Below are 24,849 nucleotides of genomic sequence, written 5' to 3' on the forward strand. Positions count from 1 at the left end.
GAGCTTTCATGGGGTTAGTTCTAAATGATACAGTGGTGGTAAAGGCTAATGAAGAGCAGAACGGTTCTATAGAGATGCCTAGCTGACATCACAAGGATTAGTCTGACTTCAGTGAGAAGAGGCTCTCAGAGTTTGAAAGAACATTCATTTAAGCAGGAAGAAATCACCTGCGGCAATAAGGAAGGTAGGCAGCAAGTAAATACAGTTACAAAGCTGGAGATAAGGCAATATTTGTGTGTTCTACGGAGAATAGAGGAACAACTACAATATAAAAATACACATAAGTAAAGAATGCAGGAGGTTGTGCCTAATTAACAGAAACCAGGAGATACTTTGAGGTGCAAAGTCTTTGGGAACTCTGAAGGAGACTGCCACAGATAGAGAATGTGCACTCAGATACATGACATGCAGCTGTTGCTTTCCTTCACATACACAGGTGTAACTTAAGTGTGACCAGGACCTTAAATATATATTTTTATGGTATCTCTTCTGTTCCTAGTCATGTGGTAAAAGCATTTTGCACTCAATAAAAGTCACACTTGAGTAGTGCTTTCAAATCTAGATAAATGCCCCAAGGCCATGTTTTCCACCATGTTGGCAGTTGCCAGATGCCACAAATCAATAATCCAGATGTGACTTTAAAATTTTCAGTAAGTAAAAAATTGGTTTTTGCAAAGAACTGCCACATTCATGTACTTGTTGGTAAAATTGCAAGATGAAAGGTAGAGTATGCATATTCTTTCTGATTTTTGCATGTATTCTTTAAAAATAACATTATTGCTGTTTCACTACAAGGTATGGAGGAGTTCATAATTGCTCAGCCAATTTGTGTAACTGTTGTGGGAATGTGGGGAATAAGGAAGCCTAGCCAACACAGTAGCAATACAAAAGGTAGAAAGCAGCTTTCAACTTACTGCTAGATGAAGACAACATTCCAACACTCTGAAAAAGTTGAATGTTACCTTTTACAGTTCAAAAACTGACAAGTTGAATTAAGATATGACATGCATCATGCATTCCTGATGGAATTTTAAATGTTAGAGAAACTTACAACATTCATGCTGAACTGTGACATATATACACACATAAAAACTAAGTAATATATATTATATATATTAATATATTGTATATAAAATTATATAATATATATTACTTGGTAAGCAAGTTTTATGCATTTAGCTATACAGTGTATTTGGTATTTTCCACAGAAGCCCAGAGTACATGACTTCATCTCTCCTGTGGCAAATTGGACATTTCTATTGAGGAACAGAGATATCAGCTAACATAACTAGATGTTGTTCTGTAAAAGTATGTTTTAGGCATAGTAACCAAAGATTTGGACAGTTGGTTCTTAAAAAGCAGACGGGGGTTATAAAAACAGGACTTTGGAGTTTCACAGAGTGGGTAATAATTGATGAATGATTTCCAATGGTAGGGTGAGGAGATGCAGAAGGCCGGGATTCTGGTATAGAACAGGGCATGGGGACAAATTTTCAGATAAACCAAAGTATTGAGGTGTGCAGGTTGACCATAAGAGCAATGCCACTGTCAAATCCAAAAGTAATATAAATGAATGAATCATGGGTCGATGCAGGCAATGTTAGAAAGACAGGAAATAGCAGAATCGGAATGGTGATAACTAGGGTCAGATCAAGAGTTAGGATTTAAAGAAATACATTGAAAAGTCTGGGTCAACATGAAAACTTGACAAGAAGGGGGTAGTGACTGGCTCCTTTGAATCCATGGCCATCATACCCAATCACAATTAACTGCTGATCAGTTCTAAAACTATAGTTAATCTATCTAATACAGCCTTTGTGAAAAGGGTCATGTTTCAACAAGGCAGTGTGAAACAGCATTTCCAAATTCTGGTACTAGATAACACAGGTCTATATAGCCTATATACAGGAATCACAAGCTAGTGAAATGGCTTGCCCCTCCTCTTGATTAAAGATACTGGTTAGGTATACCCATTCACCATCAAAAATTTGAGGAAATCAGCCGAAGACTTTATATTGGAAGGTGTATAGTTTTGTTGTCTGGACACAGCAGGTATGAGTTAACACCACATGTTTCAGTGGCTGGGGTTCAATCCTGATCTTGGGTGCTGAATATACGCAGTTGCCCATTCACCCTGGTACTATGTGTGCTTCCTCCATCAGCTGTGCTGGTGGGCTAACTGACTACTATAAATTCTACATAGTCTACATGGGTATTAGAAGAACTGGAAGGTGATTGGCATATGAGAGAAAATTGGCTATAGATAAATACGTGTGCGAATGCTCAGAGCAAGCACAGACACAGGCTGCTTTGGCTTCTTCCTCCTGGAGTTCAGTACCCAAAAGAGGTTGCAATATTCACGTGGGCAAGAACCAATGATCTGTTATTCAATTAAAACAAAACCTAACTCTTGTGTTAAACTTTACAAACACTTTTGGAGCCTGAACAAAAGATTTTGTGAACTGAATAAGTATTTTGCATCAGTCTTCATGGTGGAAGACACCAGCCACATGTCAGAAATTTAAGTTTGAGTGAATGCAGTCACTATGATAAAGGAGAAGGTGCTTGGGAAGCTGGAAGTTCGGAAAGTAGATTAAGTCACCTAGACCACATGGATACTGCTCAGGGGTCTAAAAGAGCTTATGAGTTTGTGGAGACATTAGTAGTGACCTTTCAAGAATGAATAGATTCAGGAATAATTCCCGAGGATTGGAAAATCTCAAATCTCACTCCACTCTTTATGAAGGGAGGGAGGGGAGGAAAAAAAAAACAGGAAATTATAAATCAGTTAGCCTGGCCTCAGTAGTTGGAAAAATGCTGGAATCCATTATTAATGAAGAGATTTCATGGTATGTGGATGCACTCAATAAAATAGGAAAAAGTCAGCGAGGTTTTCTTAAATGAGAAATCATGCATGTCAAATCTGTTGGAATTCATTAAGGAAATAAAGAGACAAGACAGACAAAGTAGAGTCAGTGAATGTCAGTGGGGGACGAGGTAGTGAGGCAGCTAGTGCCACGCATCCAGCTGTTAGACTGGGGTTCAATTTCCATTGCTATCTGCAAAGAGTTTGTATGTTCTCTCTATGACCATGTGGGTTTCCTCCCACATTTATCAGACATACATTTAAGGGTGAGTGAGTAACAGACATGCTATGTTGGCTCTGTAAACGATCCAACACTTGCCCAGAACAAATGACACATTTCACTGTGACAAATAAGCCTAACCTTTTTATCTACTTGGATTTTCAGAAGGTCTTTAATGAGGTGCTGTACATGAGGATGCTAAATAAGAGCCCACAGTGTTACACAAAAGATACTAGCGTGGACAGCTGACTGCCAGAAGATAAAGGGTAATAATAAAGGGGACCTTTTCTGGTGGGCTGCCAGTGACTCACGGAGCTCCACAGAGGTTTAGTGTTGGGTCCACTACTTTTTACGTTATATGTTAATATTTGGATGGTGGAATTGATGGCCTTGTATTCAAGTTTGCAGCAATACCAAGAGGCAAGTAGTGTGAGGAAGCAGGAAATCCTCAGAGGGACTTGGACAGGTTAGGTGAATGCGTGAAGAATTGGTAGATGGAATAAAATGTAGTAAAGTGCACAGTCATGCCCTTTGGTAGAAGGAATAAAAGTGTAGACTATTTTCTAACTGGAGTGAATTCAGAAGTCAGAGGGTTGAGTTAGTAGCAAGAAAAGCAAATGAAACACAGAATTAATTTCAAAAGGACTAGGATATAAAAAGAAGGGTGAAATACCAAAAAAAATTATAAGGCATTGGTCACACCGCACGCAGATTTTGGGCCCCATAATCTAAGAAAGGATTTACAAGGATGTAGCCTGGATACAAGAGCAAGCCTTATGAAAATAGGTTAAGTGAACTTGGCCTTCTTTCCTTGGAGCAACGGAGGATGGGAGGTGACCTGGTAGAGGTGTACAAGATGATGAGAGGCATTGATCGGGTGGATACCCGGAGGCTTTCTCCCAGGGCTGAAATGTCTAACAGGAGGGGCATAGTTTTAAAGTGTTTGGAAGTAGGTCCAAGGGGGATGTCAGAGGCAAGTTTTTCCCCACACAGAGTGGTGGGTACATGGAATGTACTGCCAGTGAAGGTGGTAGAGGCGGATACAATAGGGCCTCTTAAGAGACTCTTAGATAGGTACATGGAGCTTAGAAAAAATAGAGGGTTATGTGGTAGAGAAACTCTGGGCAGTTTCTAGAGTAGTTGGTTGGCACAACATTGTGGGGCAAAGGGCCTGTAATGTGCTGTATGTTTCTATGTTTAGGGATATATTGGTACTGGAGAGGGTCCAAATCAGGTTTGAGAATGATCCCAGGAAGGAAAGAGCTAATGTATAAGGAATGTTTGATGATTCTGGGCCTGTTCTGGCTGGAGTTTAGAAGAATAAGGGGGCAACTCATTGACAGCTACCAAATATTGAAAGGCCTAGACTGAGTGGATGGGAAGAGGATGTTTCCAACATTAGGAGTGTCTAGAACCAGAAGGCACATCCTCAGAATACAAGAACATCCTTTTAGAACAGAGATTTAGGAGCAAGTTTCTTAGGCAGAAGGGTAGTGAATCTGTGGAATTCATTGCCAGAGATGGTTGTGGAAGCCAAGTCATTGGATATATTTAGGAGTATGAACAATTCTTGATTAATAAGGGTGTCAAATATCATGACAGAAAACAACAGAATAGGGTTGAGATGGAAAATAAATCAGCCACGGCTGAATGGCCTACTTCTGCCCAATATTTATAGTCTTACAACAACACACACAAAATGCTGGTGGAACACAGCAGGCCAGGCAGCATCTATAGGGAGAAGCGCTGTTGACGTTTCGGGCCGAGACCCTTCGTCAGGACATTCTGGTCTTCTGCCTGCTCTGGATCTTTATTTGCTCTTTAAATTTATAGTCTTATATTAATTTGTGAAACTAGATTTCAAATCTCCTTGTCCTTCCATAGTTTCTGACCTTTCAACAAACACAAAATATTCCAATGTGATTCTGGATTGATGGAACTTCATATTTACACACATTAAAATCCCATTTCTTATAGTTTTGCTCATATGCTTAACCTGTTTATAATCAGAGTGTAACTTATGATTTCCATCTACAGAACATTATGTTCCTCCTAATTACTGAAATTTACACCTACAGTGTAACTGTCTGTTTCTTTACAATAGTAATTACAAAGTAATTACAATTGAATCCCTATAAAGAGATCATTTGGGAATATCATTTATCACATCTGTCAATTTTACTAATCCTCTCCATCTGATACTTACCAACTTGATTTTCAAATCCAGTTATGTGGATTCAAATTTTTTTGCTCATCTTACAAACCATTTTTTGAAATCTTACGTGGCTAACATTTGCAGGCACTTTTCCATCAACCTTGCAAATGATTTAAGAAACTCAGTCAAGCTAGTCAGACAATGCAGACTTCACAAGTGACTTGGTAGCTCATTAATAAAGAGTTTAATTACCCAGTTCCAGATAACATCTGCACACTCACAGACCTTTTATGTTCTAATAATGGCAAAAGATTTAGGATTTTCTAAGGCAAGAACATTTTCTAGCCAGATCCGAAAAATTCCATTGATATCTGAAAATTTTTAAGAAAAAAAATCCATAACCAAAAAGAGCAAGCCTGACTAATTCTGGTAAATTCTCCATCATTGACAAGTCTTCTACAAGGTCCTGAATGGGAGGTTGATCAAGGTGGTTCAGTCGCTTAGCATTCAGAATGAGATAGCAAACTGACTTTGTGAGAAAAGCCAGAGAGTGGTAGTAGATAGCTGCCTCTCTGACTGGAGACCTGAGACCAGCAGTATGCTGCCTGGTCCCTTGTTGTTGGTCATCTATATCAATGATCTGGATCATAATGTGGGAAACTATATAAGCTAATTTGTGAATGACACAAAGATTGGGAGCATGCTGGAGGGCGAGGAAGGCTATCAAAGCTTGCAGTGAGAACTGGCCCAGCTGGAAAAATAGGTCAAAAAATGCAGATAAGTTTGAGGTGTGAACTTTGAGGGACAAACTAGGGTAGGACTTAGATGGTGTGGATCTAGAAATACAGATCCACATTTCCTTGTGGATGGCATCACAAGTAGATAGGGGTGCAAAGAGAGCTTTTCACACACTGGCCTTGAGTTCAAGAGTCGTGAGGCCTAATTTGGAGAACAGGGTGCAATTCTGGTCACCGACCTACAGAGAAGGTATCAAGTAGATTGAAAGAGTCCAGAGAAAATTTACAAAGATGTTGCCAGGACTTGAGGACATGAGTTAGAAAGGTAAATTTGAATAGGTTAGGACTTTATTCCCCGGAGTGTAGAAGATGGGAGGTATACACAATTATGAGGGGTATAGATAAAGCAGGTTGGGTGGGACTAGAACTAGTGATCGTGGGTAAGTGATGAAAGGTGGAATGCTTAAAGGGGATCATGAGAGGATATGCTTCACTCTGGGATGGTAAGACTGTAGAACGACCCGCCAGTGGAAGTGGCGTGAGTGGATATGAGCTCGATTTCACCATTTAAAAGAAGTTTAGGATAGGAGGGGGTATGGATGGCTAAGGTCCAGTTACAGGTAGAATAGTTTGGCACAAACTAGATGAGTTGATGGGCCTGTTTCTGTGTTATAGTGCTCTACAACTTGATTGTTTTTAAATTGTCATTAAATTCACAGTTTAAAGTTTCCATGTAATCTGTTCATTTCTAATAGGTAAGCAAGGTGAATTTTGTAATCAAAGAAGGCCAAAGGGCCCTCCTTCCAATATTTAAACGAGGCAATGACAATGAATTTCTTAGGCTGACAAGAAAGCTGATGACCTTTGTTTGGTGATAAAGTTGACAAGTAGAGTTGGATATAGTCAGCAGATTAGCTTTCAGATGTGTAACCTTAGGATGTTGTCATCACAGAACAGCTTGTAGATAAGGAATTAAAGGAGGATATTGGTCTTTGGGGTTTCAGGTAATGATGATATCGAAACAAGCAGACAAGCCCTTTTTAGAAGCTGCTATGATCACAGTGCTTTCCTGACTACTGCTAGTTTAGATTCACCGAGTTGAATGTTAGACAAAAGGCAGGTGAGAGTGGTAAAATGCAAAGGTATTAAGGGGCATGGATGTAATTTCTGACCTTAGTAAGGAATGTTGCAGCACCATTATATGTTAAAGATATATGTCTTGAGAGACTGAAATGTGGAGTTGTGTGTATCATGAACAAATTCTTGGTTGTCCATAGTTCAGTCAAGATCTCAAGATGTCTTCTACTCAAATGGCTGGGACTTCTGTGTAAAATATGAACTGATTACCAAAGCTCAAAATACAGTGAAGGGTTACACATCGAGTATGAATGTTGCGATCAGTCTAACTCCCATACATGGACAGTGCCACTCCCATCTCCTCACCTGCCCAACACCTCCCTCTGGTGGTCCTCCCCTTTTTCTTTCTTCTATGGCCTTCTGTCCTCTCCTTTCAGATTCCCCCTTCTCCAACCCTGCAACTCTTTCACCAATCAACTTCACCCCTCCCTCCACCTTCTAACTCTGACTCTATCTTTTTTTCCACCAGTCCTAAAGAAGGGCTTCAACCCGAAACACTGACTGTTCACTCTTTTCCATAGATGTTGTCTGGTCTGCTGAATTCTTCCAAAATTTTACATGTTACACGGATTTCGAACATCTGCAGATTTTCTCTTGCTCATAACTTCCCTGCTTTTCTTCCATTGGCTTAATCAGATTCCAGCACTGAATCATGGTGTGCAGATGTGTATGAAAATTCACTGATAAACTTGCTTTATTGCTTTTTGACTTCAATTTTGCCGCAATGGAACTTGATAAAGTGCCCTAGCTGTACACTCCATTCTTTAACCACTTCAATTTGTCTGAAAAATTCACATCTCTGGTATCCTGACTTAATTTCTCTGCATTACTTCCCTGTGTATCTGCAACCAGAACAGAAATGCTGCTGAAATGGTGTGTGTGATCTGACAAGAACACCAAAGAGTTTCTTTAGACAGCCTGAGAGTCCACTGATTTGATTTGGCAACACTGTTCACTTACTTGATTACTGCTTTGTAGTGTTTGTCTCCAAATACCTTCGAAACCAGAGGTTGCAAACTGAAGACAAGATGATGGGCCTGAAGTAATCAAATTATGCATGTGATGTTCTGCTTTCTCTGCTGCAGGAGCCGGGAAAGTATAGTCGGAACACTGAGTGGAGCAGATGTGGAGATGATGTTTTCCTTGCAACCTTTCAGCAACACTATGTACTCCTTGCAGGAGTCTGAATGGCACAGGCTTCAAGTACATGATTGTTCAATTGTAACTGCAAAGCTGTGAATAGAGGGGCCAAACAGCCTTTCTCTATTATACTGTTGTACTCATTTACAAGATGATTCTTTGTGCCAAGCTAACAGTTAAAGCTTCAGCTGTTGTTAAGGAACTTTGTGGTAGCTAAGCGAGGTTATACTCCACTACTCTTCAGATTTCTAACATATACACCTTTTACACTTTTGTTAAAATTGTTTGCTTTCTCACCAAGAAAAGTGGAAAATGTCAATAAAAAATGACCAAACTCCAGTAGTGTTCATATTGAACCACACAATGATGCAAATTGTTTTTGTGGGTTTTGACATTTCTACTGGCTATCTTCTTTCTATTGCTGGTGTCAAGTGGTGAAGAAATACTGTGGGTTATGGTTTAAGATTCATCTGTGCCAGTACAAGGACATTTGCATTTGGCAGTTCTGGTTGTTTATTATGTTTTCTTGCTTCCTTAAAGCTGTGGGCAGGATGAAAGCAAACTTAAACAACTCATGATCTAGTTGATAATTTCCAGCTAAAATTTGAGTGAACTTTCTACTGCCTTATGTTCAGCTTCTTGCTGGTTCTATGACAAGGTGAAACAGTCAAGTATACAGAGCCATGGAAAGCATGAAGATCTGCATTTGATTAGTTAAAGCTGGGACAGGTGATCATGCATGATAAGACCGGTACCAGCAAAGAGAACTAGAGTCCTATACTTGCACATGAAGTAATGATAAAAATGTACATTTTGGAAAGTACAGTTATCTTATTTTTACCTGTCAAAATACAAATACATTGCTGAAAATTACAAGCAACTGCCAATTCATGGATAGAAATACAATAAAAAAATTGAGTTCTGGAAAGATCAATCTGGTTATCAGCTCAGATTGAACAACATCAGCAGGACCAGCCTACACTGATCGAATGGCACAAACAGCCATTCTAATTTTTCTTTTATAAATCTTCTCAGCTTCAATCCCCTAAAACAAGAACTTGACTCAGGACAAGCAGTTTCTTCAAAATGTTTTACATTCACAAAGATTAAGGCTCACCTTTGGCTGCACCTCCCCTTCTCTCTCCAATTCTCAGCATCTTTAATCCCCCTATGGCCCAGAAAAATATCCCAACTCTGACTCATCATCTACTGTCCTCCATTATCCAAATCAAAAAACAATTATTTATTGAAAAGCCTGATAATAGGTTTCTCTCCGCTTTATAACTAAGGATATCTATTACAACTTAATACTAAGCTCATCCATAATCTTTAGCTATGCACTCCCAAGGATCACTCCATCAATCATTTCACTCAACTGAGCACAAAACAGGCTTCAACTCAGCTACCCTCTGGACAAACAACTAACTCTTGGATGGGATTTGAATCAATTTTAGAATTCAAAAACTCATACCAATAAAAACTTCATTGGTAAAACAAGCATTTCTTTTTGCATGTTCTTCTACTTCCTTTATTACCAGTATACATTACTGACACTGGTTAATATGCCATCCTCTGCATCTGGGGATCCAATTTGAATTGCCAGAGAAGTGCAAACATTAAACACCTTCCATTACCACATTGTTCATTGGATTTCTCAGTGTGATTAACAGGTAACAACGTTTCCTTTGGCCCTTAAAGTTTTCTCTTCCTATGCCTTCTTAAAAATGTTATAAAAAAGCATTTAAACACCTTATTTCACAGGTAGAACTGACTATCGGGTATTTTTTTCCTCCTTTATATAAAATTTAATTTTTAGGAGCATCAGAGTTGTCCAAAGAGATTCTTGTAATTGTTTCCTTCTAGATGATATTCTCCTGGTTTTCACCTTTTCCAAATTAAAAATAAAACTGCTATGAATTTTGCATTCCAGCATCACCTGGTAGTTGGGCAGAAGCAATATATAATTTTATTCAATCAAATGCTGCCATTCTGCTTCAAAGTATTTTCAGTACGTGCATCAGGTGTCTAACAAATTCAAAGCAAAAAGTGGAAATTCATGACTAATCTAAATAAAGCCCAATATTTCTATGATATGATACACTGATGGCTATTTGGCATTGTTTTCTAAAGAAACCATCACAAGGTTCCCAACCAATGCACAATTTAATAATATATTTACTATTTTTTAAAAGAAAAATAGAAGGGGGCCTGGAAATAATTTGGCATATACTTATTTTGTAATGGTAGCCAAGCAGCATATTATATCCTTGCTGTATTATGTGACATGATTTTAAGCAGAAATCACTGGAGCAGGCAATGGTCAGAAGTGGAGTGGTCTTTAGCAGATGGTTTGCAAGAATCCTCAGTAAGCCTAGAGGAGGTGTATATATTCAAGTTAACCCTTTGAGGACTGCAGTTGCATTTCTGCAATATTTCTTGAAAAGGTGATTCACACTTGAGGTTACTCAAAAACACATTAATTGCCATTTTAACATTGTTTCAGTTACATTTCTTAATGGATTTACAAATCTTCCAAAACTTTTTTTTAAATGAAAAAAAAATACACTTAACACAATTAATTTAGAAAGGTGCGTCCTCAAAGGATTAAATACATTTGATAAACAGGTTTTAGGGCAGTTTTCCCATTCAGCTTCCCATACCTGAGAAGTTTATACTTGGACACAAAGGCTTTAGTGCACTCCGGGTGTGAGCACTTGTAGGGCCTCTCTCCTGTGTGAGAGTATGAATGGACTTTAAGTTTGTCAACACTGCTGAAGAATGCTCCGCAGATCAGGCACTCAAGGGTTCTCCTTGGCTTTGATTCCTTCCCTTTCCATTTGGCTTCTAAAACCTTCTGCGTATCTTCCTTCTGTTTTGTTATTGTGATTTGACTTAGGTCATCAGTGGCAACAGCTGCCATTGCAGCCTTATTGGCCAAGTCCCTAGAAAAATGGGGCTTTACCCACCTTCTCGCTACCAAGTGTATTTCCTGTGTTTTCAGTCTGTGTATTATGATCACTTCCAGTTGATAGATACCTGTTGCATCCAGAGTTTAAGGCTGCTTCAGCAATATGGGAGCAGTTTACAATTTTTAGGCCTAAAAGTCAAATTAAATACAAAGATTAACATTTCTATACAGCATAAAAATCATTTATCTTTATTTATTAACCATTTCTCAGCTAGTAATGACCAACAATGTCAGATATTCAGGATCTCATTTTCATGAAGAATAGATTTTCTAACATGGGCATTTTTATAAAACAGCTAATTTAAAAAAAAATTAAAATGAAATGGTATAATACTAATCCTTATATGTATACCACATCCTTAAAGCCATCTTCACTTAGCACACATTTAGCAAAGTTTGGCTCAGTTATGAGAGTATTTTGTTCCAGAATTCTAAATATTATCAGTTGTGAACAAAACCCTCCTAGGTCAAAGGGCAAATATGCTGTCCCTCAGACAGGAAAAGGCACAAAAGCAGTTAAATTAATCCAATTTTGCTTAGAAATTAAGATGTGAAACGTCAGGAGGCAACAACCAAAAGTGGGAAGATGCGCCACATTAATATATATAATTAATCCTAATGGCTAGGTCTCAGATTCTACTGGAAGCATTCTATGTTTTATCCTTCAAAATTAGTTGACAGAAACAAACTGCAAAATAACAAAATCAACAAGCTGTTTTCTCTCAATAAACCCCTTAGAAAACTCCAGAACTCAACCCTGACCTTATAAAGCTAGGCTAGGACATGTACTGGGGAAATGGTCTCCAACGCTTGTTTAAAAGTACAGAAGGGATGAGCAGGGCTGCCAATGTTGGTAGTGAGACCAGTGGTCAGTGTAGGAGTGTCAGGCTTTGGTTCAAAGGAGACCGACTCGAAAGAGGCATTGGCTCTAGGTAAGTTTCTGTTAAGGATCCCCTTTGTCTCTTACTGTACCTAGCGTAATAAATGGCTGTTGTGTGTTCTTCAAGCTGGATGTTGGGAGTCGTGGGAGACCCAGAGTCTCCCAGGGAACTACATCTGCATGAAGTACATCTGGCTGCTGTTCCTTAAATACCATGTTAGGGATTTGGAGCAGCAGCTGGATGACCTTCAGCTTGTATGGGAGAGTGAGAAGAGTGAGGAAAGTAGTCACCCCTTTGTTGCAGGAGGTGAGTAGCTGGGTGACTGGCTGGAGAAATGGAAATGTGAACAGGCAGTTAGCGCAGAGCACCCCTGTGGCCATTCCCCTCAATAATAAGTATACTGTTTTGGATACTGTTGTGGGGAATCATCTCTTAGGGGAATGTCACGGAAACCGGGTTACCGGCACCGAGTATGGGTCCATGGTGCAGAAGGTAAAGAGGGGGCAAAAGTGATAGGGGACTCAATAGTCAGGGGAACAGATAGGAGATTCTGTGGACGTGAACAGGACACCCAAATGTTATGTTGCCTCCCAGGTTGCCAGAGTAAGGGACATGTTGGATTACGTTCACAGCATTTCGAAGGGGGAGGGAGAGCAGCCAAATGTCTTGATACATATTGGTACCAATGACACAGGAAGGCAAAGCAATGAGGTCCTGCAAAGAGAATTTAGAGGGCTAGGCAGTAAGTTAAGTAGGACCTCCAGCATAGTAATTTCTGGATAACTGCCTGTGCCAGGCACCAGTGAGGGTAGAAACAGGATGATCTGGCAGATTAATGAATGGCTGAGAAGCTGGTGCAGGGGGCAGGGCTTCAGTTTTTGGATCACCAGGATCTCTGCTGGGAGGGCGGGGGGGAATGACCTGCACAAAACAGATGGATTGCATTCGAGCCCGAGAGGACCAGTATCCTCATGGGCAGGTTTGTTCAAGCTTTTGGGGAGGGTTTAGACTAATTTGTGAGGTGGGAACCGACGTGAAGCGACTCAGGTTGGCAAAAGAGTGTGTGCTGTCAGACTGTCAGGAAGGGCAAGCAGATGACAGGACAAAATTTCAGTCAGCTGGGTGAGTATCAGTGCATTAGGGATGCAGAATGAAAAAGGGTAGCAAATATAGTATTAAAAGTGTTATATCTCAATGCACAGAGTATAAGAAATAAGGTGGATGATCTTGTTGTGCTATTACAGATTGCCAGGTGTGATGTTGTGACCATCACTGAATCATGGTGAAGGATGGTTGTAGTTGTGATCTGAATGTCCAAGGTTTCACGCTGTATCAGAGGGATAGGAAAGTAAGCAGGGGGGTGGTGTGGCTCTACTAGTAAAGAATGGCATCAAATCAGTACAAAAAATGCAAGAGAGGATAGGAAGGCATAAAATCCTTGTGGGTCGAGTTAAGAAACTGCAAGGGTAAAAGGTGAAAGAACCCTGGTGGCAGTTATATACAGGCCGTCCAACGTTAGCTGGGATGTGGACCACAGGGTACAAGAGGAAATAGTAAAGGCATGTCAAAGGGTCAATGTTATGATAGTTATAGAAGATTTCAACATGCAGGTCGATCAGGAAAATCAGGTTGGTAATGGATCTCAAGAGAGTGAATTAGTTGAATGCCTATGACACACATAAAATGCTGGAGCAACTCAGCAGGCCAGGCAACATCTTTTGTTTGTCAATCCCCATGAGATGGCTTTTTATAGCAGTCTGTTGTTGAGCCTATTAGGGGATCAGCTATACTGGATTGGGTGTTATGTAATGAACCAGAGGTGATTTGAGAGCTTAAGGTAAAAGAACCCTTAAGGAGGCCTTGATCACAGTATGATTGAATTCAACTTGAAATTTAGTAGGGAGAAAGTAAAGTGACATAGCAGTATTTCAGTGGAGTAAAGGAAATCCCAGTGGAATGAGAGAGGAGCTGGCCAAAGTAAACTGGAAGGAGATGCTGGCAGGGATGAAAGCAGAGCAGCAATAGCTTGAGTTTCTGGGAAAAATGAGAAAGGTGCAGTTTAGATGTACTCCAAAAACAAAAGTACTCAAATGGCAAAATAGTACAACTGTGGCTGACAAGGGAAGTCAAAGCTAATCTAAAAGTGAAAGAGAGGGCATACAACAAAGCAAAAATTAGCGGGAAGATAGAGGATGGGAAGTTTTTAAAAACCTATAGAGAGCAACTAAAAGAATCATTAGGAGGGAAAAAATGAAATATGAAAGCAAGTTAGCAAACTATAACAAAGTGAAAAGCTTTTTCAAGTATGTAAAAAATAAAAGAGAAATGAGAATGGATAGGTACACTAGAAATTGAGGCCGGAAAAATAATAACAGTGGACAAAAATGGCTGAAGAACTAAATGAGTATTTTGCGTCCGTCTTCATGTGAAAGATATTAGCAGTGTGCCAGGTGTTGAAGGGTGTGAGAGAAGAGAAGTGAGTGCAGTTACTATTACAAGGGAGAAGGTGCTCAAAAAGCTGAAAGACCTAACGGTTCATAACTCACCTGGACTGCACCCCAGGGTTCTGAAAGAGGTAGTGGTAGAGATCGTGGAGGCATTAGTAATGATCTTTCAAAAATCAATGGACTCTGGCATGGTGCCAGAGGACTGGAAAATTGCAAATGTCACTTTACTCTGAGAAAGGAGGAAGGCAGCAGAAAGGAATTTATAGACCAGTTAGCCTGACATCGGTGGCTGGGAAGATGTTAGAGTCAATTGTTAAGGATGAGCTTATGGAATACTTGGTGACACAGGACAAGTTAAGACAATATCAGCATGACTCCTTTCGGGGAAAATCCTGCCTGACGAACCTGTTGGAATTCTTTGAGGAGATTAAAACTATGACAGATAAAAGGGATGCAGCAGATGTTATATACTTGGACTTTCCGAAGACCTTTGACAAGGCGCCACACATGAGGCTGCTTACCAAGTTAAGAGCCCATGGTTTTACAGGAAGGTTGCTGGCATCGTTGGAGCATTGGCTGATTTTTGGAGGCAGCAAGTGGGAATAAAAGGATCTTTTTCTGGTTGGCTGACAGTGACAAGTGGTGCTCCACAGGGGTCGATGTTGTGAATGGGCAAGAAAATAGGAAATGAAAAACAATGTTGGAAAATGCATGGTTGTGCACCTTGGTAGTAGAAATAAATGTACAGACTATTTTCTAAACGGGAAGAAAATCCAAAAATCCGACACGCAAAGGGACTTGGGAGTCCTTCTGCAGAACACCCAAAAGATAAAACTTGCAGGTAGAGTCAATGGGGTGGAAAGCAAATGCAATGTTTGCATTCATTTCAAGAGATCTAGAATACAAAAGCAGAGATGTGATGCTGACATTTTATAAGGCACTGGAGAGGCCTCACCTTGAGTATTATGAACAGTTTTGGGTGTCTCATCTAAGAAAAGATGGGCTGGCATTGAAGAGGATTCACAAGGATGATTCCGGGAAGGAAAGGGTTGTCATACGAGGTATGTTTGATGACTCTAGGTCTGTACTCACTGGAATTTAGAAGGATGAGGGGGGAATCTCATTGAAGCCTTTCGAATGTTGAAGAGCCTAAACAGAGTAGATGTGGAATGGTGAGAGTCTAGGACAAGAGGACACAGCCTCAGGATAGAGGGCATCCATTGAAAACAGAGACGTGGAGAAATTTCTTTATCCAGAGGGCAGTGAACTTATGGAATTTATTACCACAGGCATCTGTGGAGGCCAGGTCTCTGACTATATTTAAGGCAGAGCTTGATAGGTTCTTGATTGAGAGAAGACTGGGGAGTGGGGCTGAGGAGGGGAAAAAAGGATCTATGAGTGAATGCTCTAATTCTGCTCTTATGTCCTATGTTACCTTTCAAATGAAAGAGTCCAGATTACAATTCAAAGAACAGGCAGTTCCCCTGAAACCCCGGTCAACATTTCTCCCTCATGCAACAAAAGTAACTGTCTAATAAGTAGCTTTGATGTACACAAAATAGTCATTTACAAAATGAAGGCCACTGTACTTCGAAGATTTTCACTGTACAGAAAGTTACAGTATTTTACACATGGGTGTTGGATGTTGACACAAACAAATGCTTTTCACTGTATGTTTCCATGTACACACAAAGAACAAATCTAATCTTAAGAAAGAACAATACAGCACAGTACAGGCCATTCGGCCCACAATGTTGTGCCAACCCTTAAACCCTGCCCCCCCCCAATACAATCCTCCAGCTTAAATTCCTCCATATATCTGTCTCTTAAACTTCACTAGTGTGTCTGCCTCCACCACTGACTCAGGCAGTGCATACCTCTAATATCCCCCTTGAACTTTACACCCCTTACCTTAAAGCCATGTCCTCTTGTATTGAGCAGTGGTGCCCTGGGGAAGAGGCGCTGGCTGTCCACTCTATCTATTCCTCTTAATATCTTGTATACCTCTATCATGTATCCTCTCATCCTCCTCCTCTCCAGAGAGTAAAGCCTTAGCTCCCTTAAGCTCTGATCATAATGCATACTCTCTAAACCAGGCAGCAATTTGATAAATCTCCTCTGTACCCTTTCCAATGCTTCCACATCCTTCCTATAGTGAGGCGACCAGAACTGGACACAGTACTCCAAGTGTGACCTAACCAGTTTTATAGAGCTGCATCATTACCCCGTGACTCTTAAACTCTATCCCTCGACTTGGGAAAACTAACACTCCATAAGCTTTCTTTACTACTCTACCTACCTGTGAGGCAACTTTCAGGGATCTGTGGAAATGTACCCCCAGATCCCTCTGCTCCTCCACACTCCCAAGTATCCTGTCATTTACTTTGTACTCTGCCTTGGAGTTTGTCCTTCCAAAGTGTACCACCTCACACTTCTCCGGGTTGAATTCCATCTGCCACTTCTCAGCCCACTTCTGCATCCTATAAATGTCTCTCTGCAATCTTCAACAATCCCCAACACTATCCACAACACCACCAACCTTTGTGTCGTCCGCAAACTTGCCAACCTACCGTTCCAGCCCGACATCCAGGCCGTTAATAAAAATCACGAAAAGTAGAGGTCCCAGAACCGATCCTTGTGGGACACCACTAGTCACAACCCTCCAATCCGAATCTACTCCCTCCACCACGACCCTCTGCTTTCTGCAGTCAAGCCAATTCTGAATCCACCTGGCCAAACTTCCCTGGATCCCATGCCTTCTGATTTTCTGAATAAGCCTACCGTGTGGAACCTTGTCAAATGCCTTACTAAAATCCATGTAGATCACATCCACTGCACTACCCTCATCTATATGGAACCATAGAACACTACAGCACAGTACAGGCCCTTCAGCCCTCCATGTTGTGCTGACCCATATAATCCTTAAATAAAAGTACTAAACCCACACTACCCCTAACACTCCATTTTTCTTTCATCCATGTGCCTGTCCAAGAGGCTCTTAAATACCCCTAATATTTTAGCCTCTAACACCATCCCTGGCAAGTCATTCCAAGCACTCACAACCCTCTGTGTAAAAAACTACCCCAAAACTTCCCTCCCTTAATTTTGTACATATGCCCCCAGTGTTTGCTATTGGTGCCCTGGGAAACAGGTACTGACTATCCACCCTATCTACGCCTCTCATAATCTTGTAGACCTCTATAAAGTCCCCTCACATTCTTCTATGCTCCAAAGAGACTAGTCCCAGCTCTTCTACCCTTGTTTCATACGACTTTGTTCTCCAATCCAGGCAACATCCTGGTAAATCTGCTCTGCATCCTCTCCATAGCTTCCACATGCTTCCTATAATGAGTTGACCAGAATTGAATACAATACTCTAAGTGAGGGCTCACCAGAGATTTGTAGAGTTGCAACATGACCTCTCTACTCTTGAACTCAATCCCCCTGTTAATGAAGCCTAGCATCCCATAGGCCTTCTTAACTACCCTATCAACCTGTGCAGCGACCTTGAGGGATGTATGGATTTTAACCCCAAGGTCCCTTTGTTCATCCACACTCTTTAAGTAACTGACCATTAATCCTGTACTTAGTCTTCTGGTTGGTCCTTCCAAAATGCATCACCTCACACTTATCCGGATTGAACTCCATCTGCCATTTTTCTGCCCAGCTCTGCAGCCTGTCTATATCCTCTTATAACCTTCCGAACACCTATAGCTCCTTCCACAACTCCTCCAATCTTCGCGTCATCCGCAAACTTACTCACCCATCCTTCCACCTCTACATCCAGGTCATTTATAAAAATCACAAATAGCACGGGTCCCAGGACAGATCCCTATGGCACTCCACTAGTCACTGACCTCCAGGCAGAATACTTTCCTTCCACAACTACCCTCTGCTTTCTTCCTTTAAGCCAATTTTTTATCCAAACAGCCAAGGTTCCACTTATCCTATGCCTCGTGACTTTCTGGATGAGTCTCCCATGAGGGACCTTATAAAATGCTTTGCCCAGCTACATGTGGCCCATGTAGACCCCATCCACTGCCCTACCCTCATCATTTTCTTTTGTTACCTCTTCAAAAAACTCAATCAGGCTCGTGAGGCACGATCTTCCCTTCACAAAGCCATGTTGACGATCCATGAGTAGACTGTACTTCTGCAAATGCTCGTAGATCCTATCCTTAAGAATCTTTTCCAGTAGTTTGCATACCACTGACGTAAGACTCACCGGTCAATAGTTCCCAGGTTTCTCCCTATTACCTTTTTTAAACAAGGGAACTACATTTACCATTCTCCAGTCCTCCGGCACTTCCCCTGCAAAAAGAGGATTCAAAGATCATGGCTAATGCTCCGACAATCTCTTCTCTCAATTCCTACAACAACCTGGGGTGTATCATATCCAGCCCTGGGGATTTATCAATCTTAATGTTTTTAAGAAGATCCAGCACTCCTTCTTCCCTAATCTCCACATTGTCCAGCACACAGGCCCGCTCTACTTCGACCTCAACCTGATCAAGATCCTTTTCACTTGTGAATACTGAAGCAAAGTATTCATTTAGCATCTCCCCAACCTCCTCCACCTCCAGGCACATGTTGCCCTCTTTATCTTTTAGCGGTCCCAGCTTCGTTCTCGTCATCTTCCTATTCTTCACATATGCATAGAACGCTTTGGGGTTCTCCTTAATCCTCCATGCCAAGGCCTTCTCATGCCCCCTTCGAGCTAAGTCCTTTCTTTAGCTCCTTCCTGGCTACCCTATATTTCTCATAAGCCCCTCCTACTTCCTGCTTCTAATATCTAACATATGCTTCCTTCTTCCTCTTGACGAGTTGCCTCATGTTTCGTCAGCCACAGTTCCCTTTTCCTACCATTTTTTTCCTTGCCTCAGTGGGACAAACCTATCCTGAACCCAGCTCAAGCGGTCCCTAAACTTCTCCCACATTACTTCTGTGCTTTCCCCTTTGAACATCTGGTTCCAATTTACTCATTCCTGCCTCATCCCTTCAAAGTTAGCCCTTCCCCAGTTAAGCAGTTTACCATTTTGTCTGATTTTATCCCTTTCCATAGCTATGCTGAAGCTAAGGGAGTTGTGGTCACTCTCACCAAAATGCTCCCCCACCAAGAAGTCTGTCACCTGACCAAGTTCATTATCCAGAACTAGATCCAGTATGGCCTCTCCTCTCGTCAGCCGGTCCACATACTGTGTCAGGAATCCTTCTTGAGCACACCTGACGAATTCAGCCCCATCTATCCCCCTTGCACTCAGGGTGCCTGGTCACCTCCTCAAAGAACTCTATCAGGCTTGTTAGACACGATCTGCCCTTCACAAAACCATGCTGACTGTCCCTGATCAGGCCATGATTCTCTAAATGCGCATAGATTCTACCTCTAAGAATCTTTTTCAACAGCTTTGCCACCACAGACAGAAGGCTCACTGGTCTATAATTACCCGGACTATCCCTACTACCATTTTTGAACAAGGGGACAACATTCACCTTCCTCCAATCCTCCGGTACCATTCCTGTGGACAAAGAGGACATAAAGATCCTAGCCAGAGGCTCAGCAATCTCTTCCCTCGCCTCGTGGAGCAATCCGGGGAATATTCCAGCAGGCCGCAGGGATTTATCCATCCTAATGTATTTTAACAACTCCAGCACCTCCTCTCCCTTAATATCAACATGCTCCAGAACATCAACCTCACTCTCACCTTAAATCTCACATTTCTAAAAGCATGTATTTGCTCAGCAATGAAGAGCCAGAGACTGTCATGCAAAATTAATGTCAGTATCATCCTGAAATTGGATTGTAAATAATTCCATAGTTGTCAGGAATAGAAGGGAGATGAGGAATATTTTTCAGAGAGATAATGGGTGGCTTGAAAGTTGCTGTCCAAAATGGCAATGGGGACAGGAGGCCTAATCACAAGTTAAACATTCCAGATGGGTACTAAAACAGCCACCTTTGAAGGCTGAAACAGTGTTGTGATGTGGGAACGTATACAGCTCCTTTATAAAGCAGTATTCTGAGAATGGCTATAACAATTTCCTTACAGCATAATAAATTCCCATGAAGTTAAGAGATTATCTTGTATTGGGTTGACTGAAGGTTTGTTCCCTCATAAATCCATGTCTGTCACGACACCTCTTCACTGATCTGATAGTACTACAAATCATTTCAGTTAATCACTGGGTTACTTCATTCTGCTTTCCACCAAATGTTCACTTCACTGAAATATTGGCTGATATTTTCTTAGAGTTTAGCATGCTTTCTGTTGGTTGTAATACAGAATTTCAGTGACATCCCTTCCTTGTGATGAGAACAATAAAATTAAATTGAATATGAATGGAATACAACACAAGTAAACTACCAGTCTTTCAGAATTGTAAACGACTATTAGGGCAGACATTGTGGTGTCACAATAATCATATGCCGGTCAACTATGAACTTGCTTATTGGTACAATGAACTGCTGTTATGATGCTAAACTAATCTGCTAACAACTGGAATCAAGGTATGTAAATTGGTGACATAAGCTGAATGCAAAGAAAATATTTGCAGGTTTCACATTCCAAACAAAAAGGCACTGGATAGTTTTTCTATTCCAAAATCACTCGTAACACGCCGATACAGGACACAGCAGAATCCCTGTAAAGCTATCAAAGTTAACTGAATAGTGCACAAGTTCACATTGATATCCATAAACTTCATATTTTGGAAACCTTTATACCTACAGAGCTTTCCCATTTATTATTTAAAAGGCATGCCAGACATAAATTAAATGTTAAACGAACCAGTTTTAAATGGAGTAACACAGCATGGAAATTGGCTCAGATATTATTAGGGGATTTACTGAAACAGCATCAACAACATTATGCTGCTTCATCAGGACAAGAATAATACACAGTATAGATGTAGGACTTTAAGCAAACAATGAAGTGGCTCTTCATTCTTGATATTATTACTCTCCAAGAGAGGTCAGACATCTGTTTAATTGGCTGTAGAACAAACCTGTATAAGTTCTATAAATACTCATACAAAAGGAGTTTTTTTATGGGGGGGGGGGGGGGGAGCCAGAAGGGACACAAAACGTTCTGCAAGTGCAGGAGATAATTCAGGTAAAGCTGAATGTAACTAAGCCTACCTGGACATGGTTCACAAAATTTCAGCTCTTTTTGCTTGTAATTCTGAGCTCACAACATTGCTTGCTTTCTCTCCCATCTCCCCTCGTGCCTTTGCCAAGGTCATTTTGTCCAGAAGACCAAGCTCCGATACCTTCCACCTTACTCGTACCTATCTAACGTTTCGTTCTGGTAGCTGATCCTGTTAATTGGATCATTCTCGGCTGGTCCTGTCTCTCTCAAATGCTACTTCCACATATTGCCCAAATGAAACCAATCATTGGTTCCTCAGGTGATGACATCAACCTCCTTTTCTTTGACAAGACCTCTTGCATATGGCTGTCTTTCCCTGAAACCCTTCACTTCCTCACAGGTTTCTATCCTGCCACAGTCTGGAGGATTGGGGAGCTGGGTGTGGCAGGGTGGGAAAGGAGGAAAATCACAAGTGTCCACAATTTGAGCAAATAGGGCAAATTCTTCCACTTCAGTCCTTAACTTATCTGAGGTTTCTGGCTTGGCCAGCTATACCATCATTTGTTAATGTCTTACTTAATTAATGAAAGGTAAATAGATTATCACTTACAATGAATTCTCTTCCATTCCTACACTAGACGTCAAAAATCCTCCCAGAATAGCTACCTTCTCTCCTATGGATTTCTAACATACTTCTCATTGGAAGCATCATTAAGACACTATCAGGTTAATGGTAATGGTACCCAGCTATACCCCCACTAACCCAGGGTACCCGTTTTATCCCATATAATGTGCTAACATTTGACGTCCAGTCCTGAATTAGCTACAATGTCCCCTCCATCTTGCTGTAAACATAGCTCAAAGTAACTGGTTTTCAATCCCAATGCAATCTTTGTGCAGTAGCCAATTTCTGTCATTTTCCATGGCCATTTTCGAAGAGCAAACAAAATACAGTTGCCAACCATGGTAGCTCAATCACAAAGTAAAACAACAACTATCTATTTCTTTCACTGTAACACCTGTCACAACTTCTGTCTCATCTCTGCTTCAAGTTCATTGCAATTGCCCATTCTACTTTAAGTCTGTATCCTAATTTGCATTAAATCCTGTTCTCCCAGTGCCCTTACACATTGACATGTACCAGTGTTTTGTTCAGCAATGTTTTCATCATAGAATTCTCTTGTTTTTCAGTGAATCCCTTACATCACCCAGTTTTTATCTTGGATTAATCAGATCCCTGAGATAGGAACACTGGACTGAAAAGCCTGAGCATGTAGATATTAAGAGAGAGGATGTGCTGGAGCTTTTGGAAAGCATCAAGTTGGACCAGACGAGATGTACCCCAGGCTACTGTGGGGGGGAGGGGGGCAAGGGAGGAGATTGCTGAGCTTCTGGCAATGATCTTTGCATCATCAATGGGAATGGAGAGGTTCCGGAGGATTGGAGGTGTAACATCATCACTGCTGTGTAACATGCTGTAAGGTTTCACTGATAATGTATTGGTTTCTCTGTAGCAGCAATGTTTGGGTTATGACTAGAGATAACGGGGTTTGGAATACTGTTGTTCTTCCTTGTGAGTCTGGAAGAGAGATTTTTGCGATCTTTTGCCGGGGAGGGATGAGAAGAGAAGACGCTAATGGAGAGAGTTGGTAGGCACCGGACAGGGTGGACTTGGAGCTAGGGTCCGAAGGGCAACGAAAATCAGAGGAGGTCAATGGTGGACGATTGGCTTATCAGTGAGCTCCAACATTGCGCAATAGACTGTTTCAGTAAGATTGGGTCCTTTTCCTTTTTTTCATTTTCTTTATTAACCATATAGTCTAAGTAAGAATTATAAAGCTCAGTTGTTTAATCGCATATTGAGTACTGTTTGTTATTTTGGGGTACTGATTTGTAACTGGGGACACATCGCGCAGCATCCACCCAAACGAGATTTCCTAAGTTTGGCCGGGCTGGGGGCTATCACCCCGCTATATTAAGCCGCTAACCAAGGCGAGAGTTACAAGTCTGGGTGCTCGTCTGGGATTGATTCCATTGGATGCTGTGTGATTACCTTGAGCAATGAAACACTGGGGCAGATATTTGTACTCCGGATGAATTGTTAATTCGCCTGTTATGTACTGTTGAAGTTGCAATTGTGGGCAGTGGTTTAATAAAATGGCTGGCACAGCTCTCATTTTAATGCAGACCAGCACTGAGGTAGTGGTAGCTGGGGGCAGAGATTTCAAAGACAGGGTTCCCTCATTTCTGAGGAGTGAGGGGAAAGAGTGGTCGGATTTGGAATGTCTAACTAATCCACGTCCCGCGGTGAAGATCTGCCCTTACTTCTCTGGCGAATAAATGGAAAAATCAGATTCAAATTCCCAGCTATGGCAGGCTCCACCTTTTCTCTGGCATAACGCCCACCCCTAAAGGGGAGGAGGAGTATGAAACTTGGGTGGAGTGGACCTCTCAGTTGTTAGATGAGTGGCAGTGCTCTGATGATGAAAAGCAACGGAGATTGGTTGAAAGTTTGAATGGGTAAATAGACAGTGTGTGAGGGAGGAAAGGCAGGTGATGGAGAAGGGATGCGCTCAGCCCGAAGATGTAGGGGAGAAGAAAGAAAAGGATAATAAATTTGAATGCATTCTTAGGGATGAAAAGAGAGGAGGAGGTGGAGAGTATCTTAAATGTATCTATTTTAATGCTAGGAGCATTGTAAGAAAGGTGGATGAGCCTAAAGCGTGGATTGATACCTGGAATTATGATGTTGTAGCTATTAGTGAAACGGTTGCAGGAAGGGTGTGATTGGCAACTAAATATTCCTGGATTTAGTTGCTTCAGGTGTGATAGAGTAGGAGGGGCCAGAGGAGGAGGTGTTGCATTGCTTGTCCGAGAAAATCTTATGGCGGTGCTTTGGAAGGATAGATTAGAGAGCACCTCTAGGGAGGCTATTTGGGTGGAATTGAAGAATGGGAAGGGTGTAGTAACACTGATAGGAGTGTATTATAGGCCACCTAATGGGGAGCGTGAGTTGGAAGAGCAAATGTGTAAGGAGATAGCAGATATTTGTAGTAAACACAAGGTGGTGATTGTGGGATATTTTAATTTTCCACACGTAGACTGGGAAGCTCATTCTGTAAAAGGGCTGGATGGTTTAGAGTTTGTGAAATGTGTGCAGGATAGTTTTTTGCAACAATACATAGAAGTACCGACTAGAGATGGGGCAGTGTT

At 41.2% G+C, this 24,849-nt stretch overlaps 1 protein-coding gene across 8 annotated transcripts in view; it reads right to left on the reverse strand.

Annotated features, from left to right (window-relative positions):
• plagl2 (pleiomorphic adenoma gene-like 2) overlaps window positions 1-24,849 on the reverse strand; it is a 136,547-nt gene that overhangs the window by 9,382 nt on the left and 102,316 nt on the right. For 4 of the 8 annotated variants that reach the window (XM_059980678.1, XM_059980677.1, XM_059980675.1 and 1 more), the window contains one exon: window positions 10,916-11,352. The exons of 1 other annotated variant lie outside the window; for it this stretch is intronic. In XM_059980678.1, the coding sequence (XP_059836661.1) occupies window positions 10,916-11,175 (260 nt within the window). In that variant the 5' untranslated portion in view covers window positions 11,176-11,352. The remainder of the gene's footprint in view (window positions 1-10,915; window positions 11,353-24,849) is intronic. 3 more of the 8 variants (XM_059980682.1, XM_059980679.1, XM_059980681.1) reach the window with 2 other exon arrangements.

The sequence above is a fragment of the Hypanus sabinus genome, chromosome 9 (assembly GCF_030144855.1).
Source record: "Hypanus sabinus isolate sHypSab1 chromosome 9, sHypSab1.hap1, whole genome shotgun sequence".
NCBI lineage: Eukaryota > Metazoa > Chordata > Chondrichthyes > Myliobatiformes > Dasyatidae > Hypanus > Hypanus sabinus.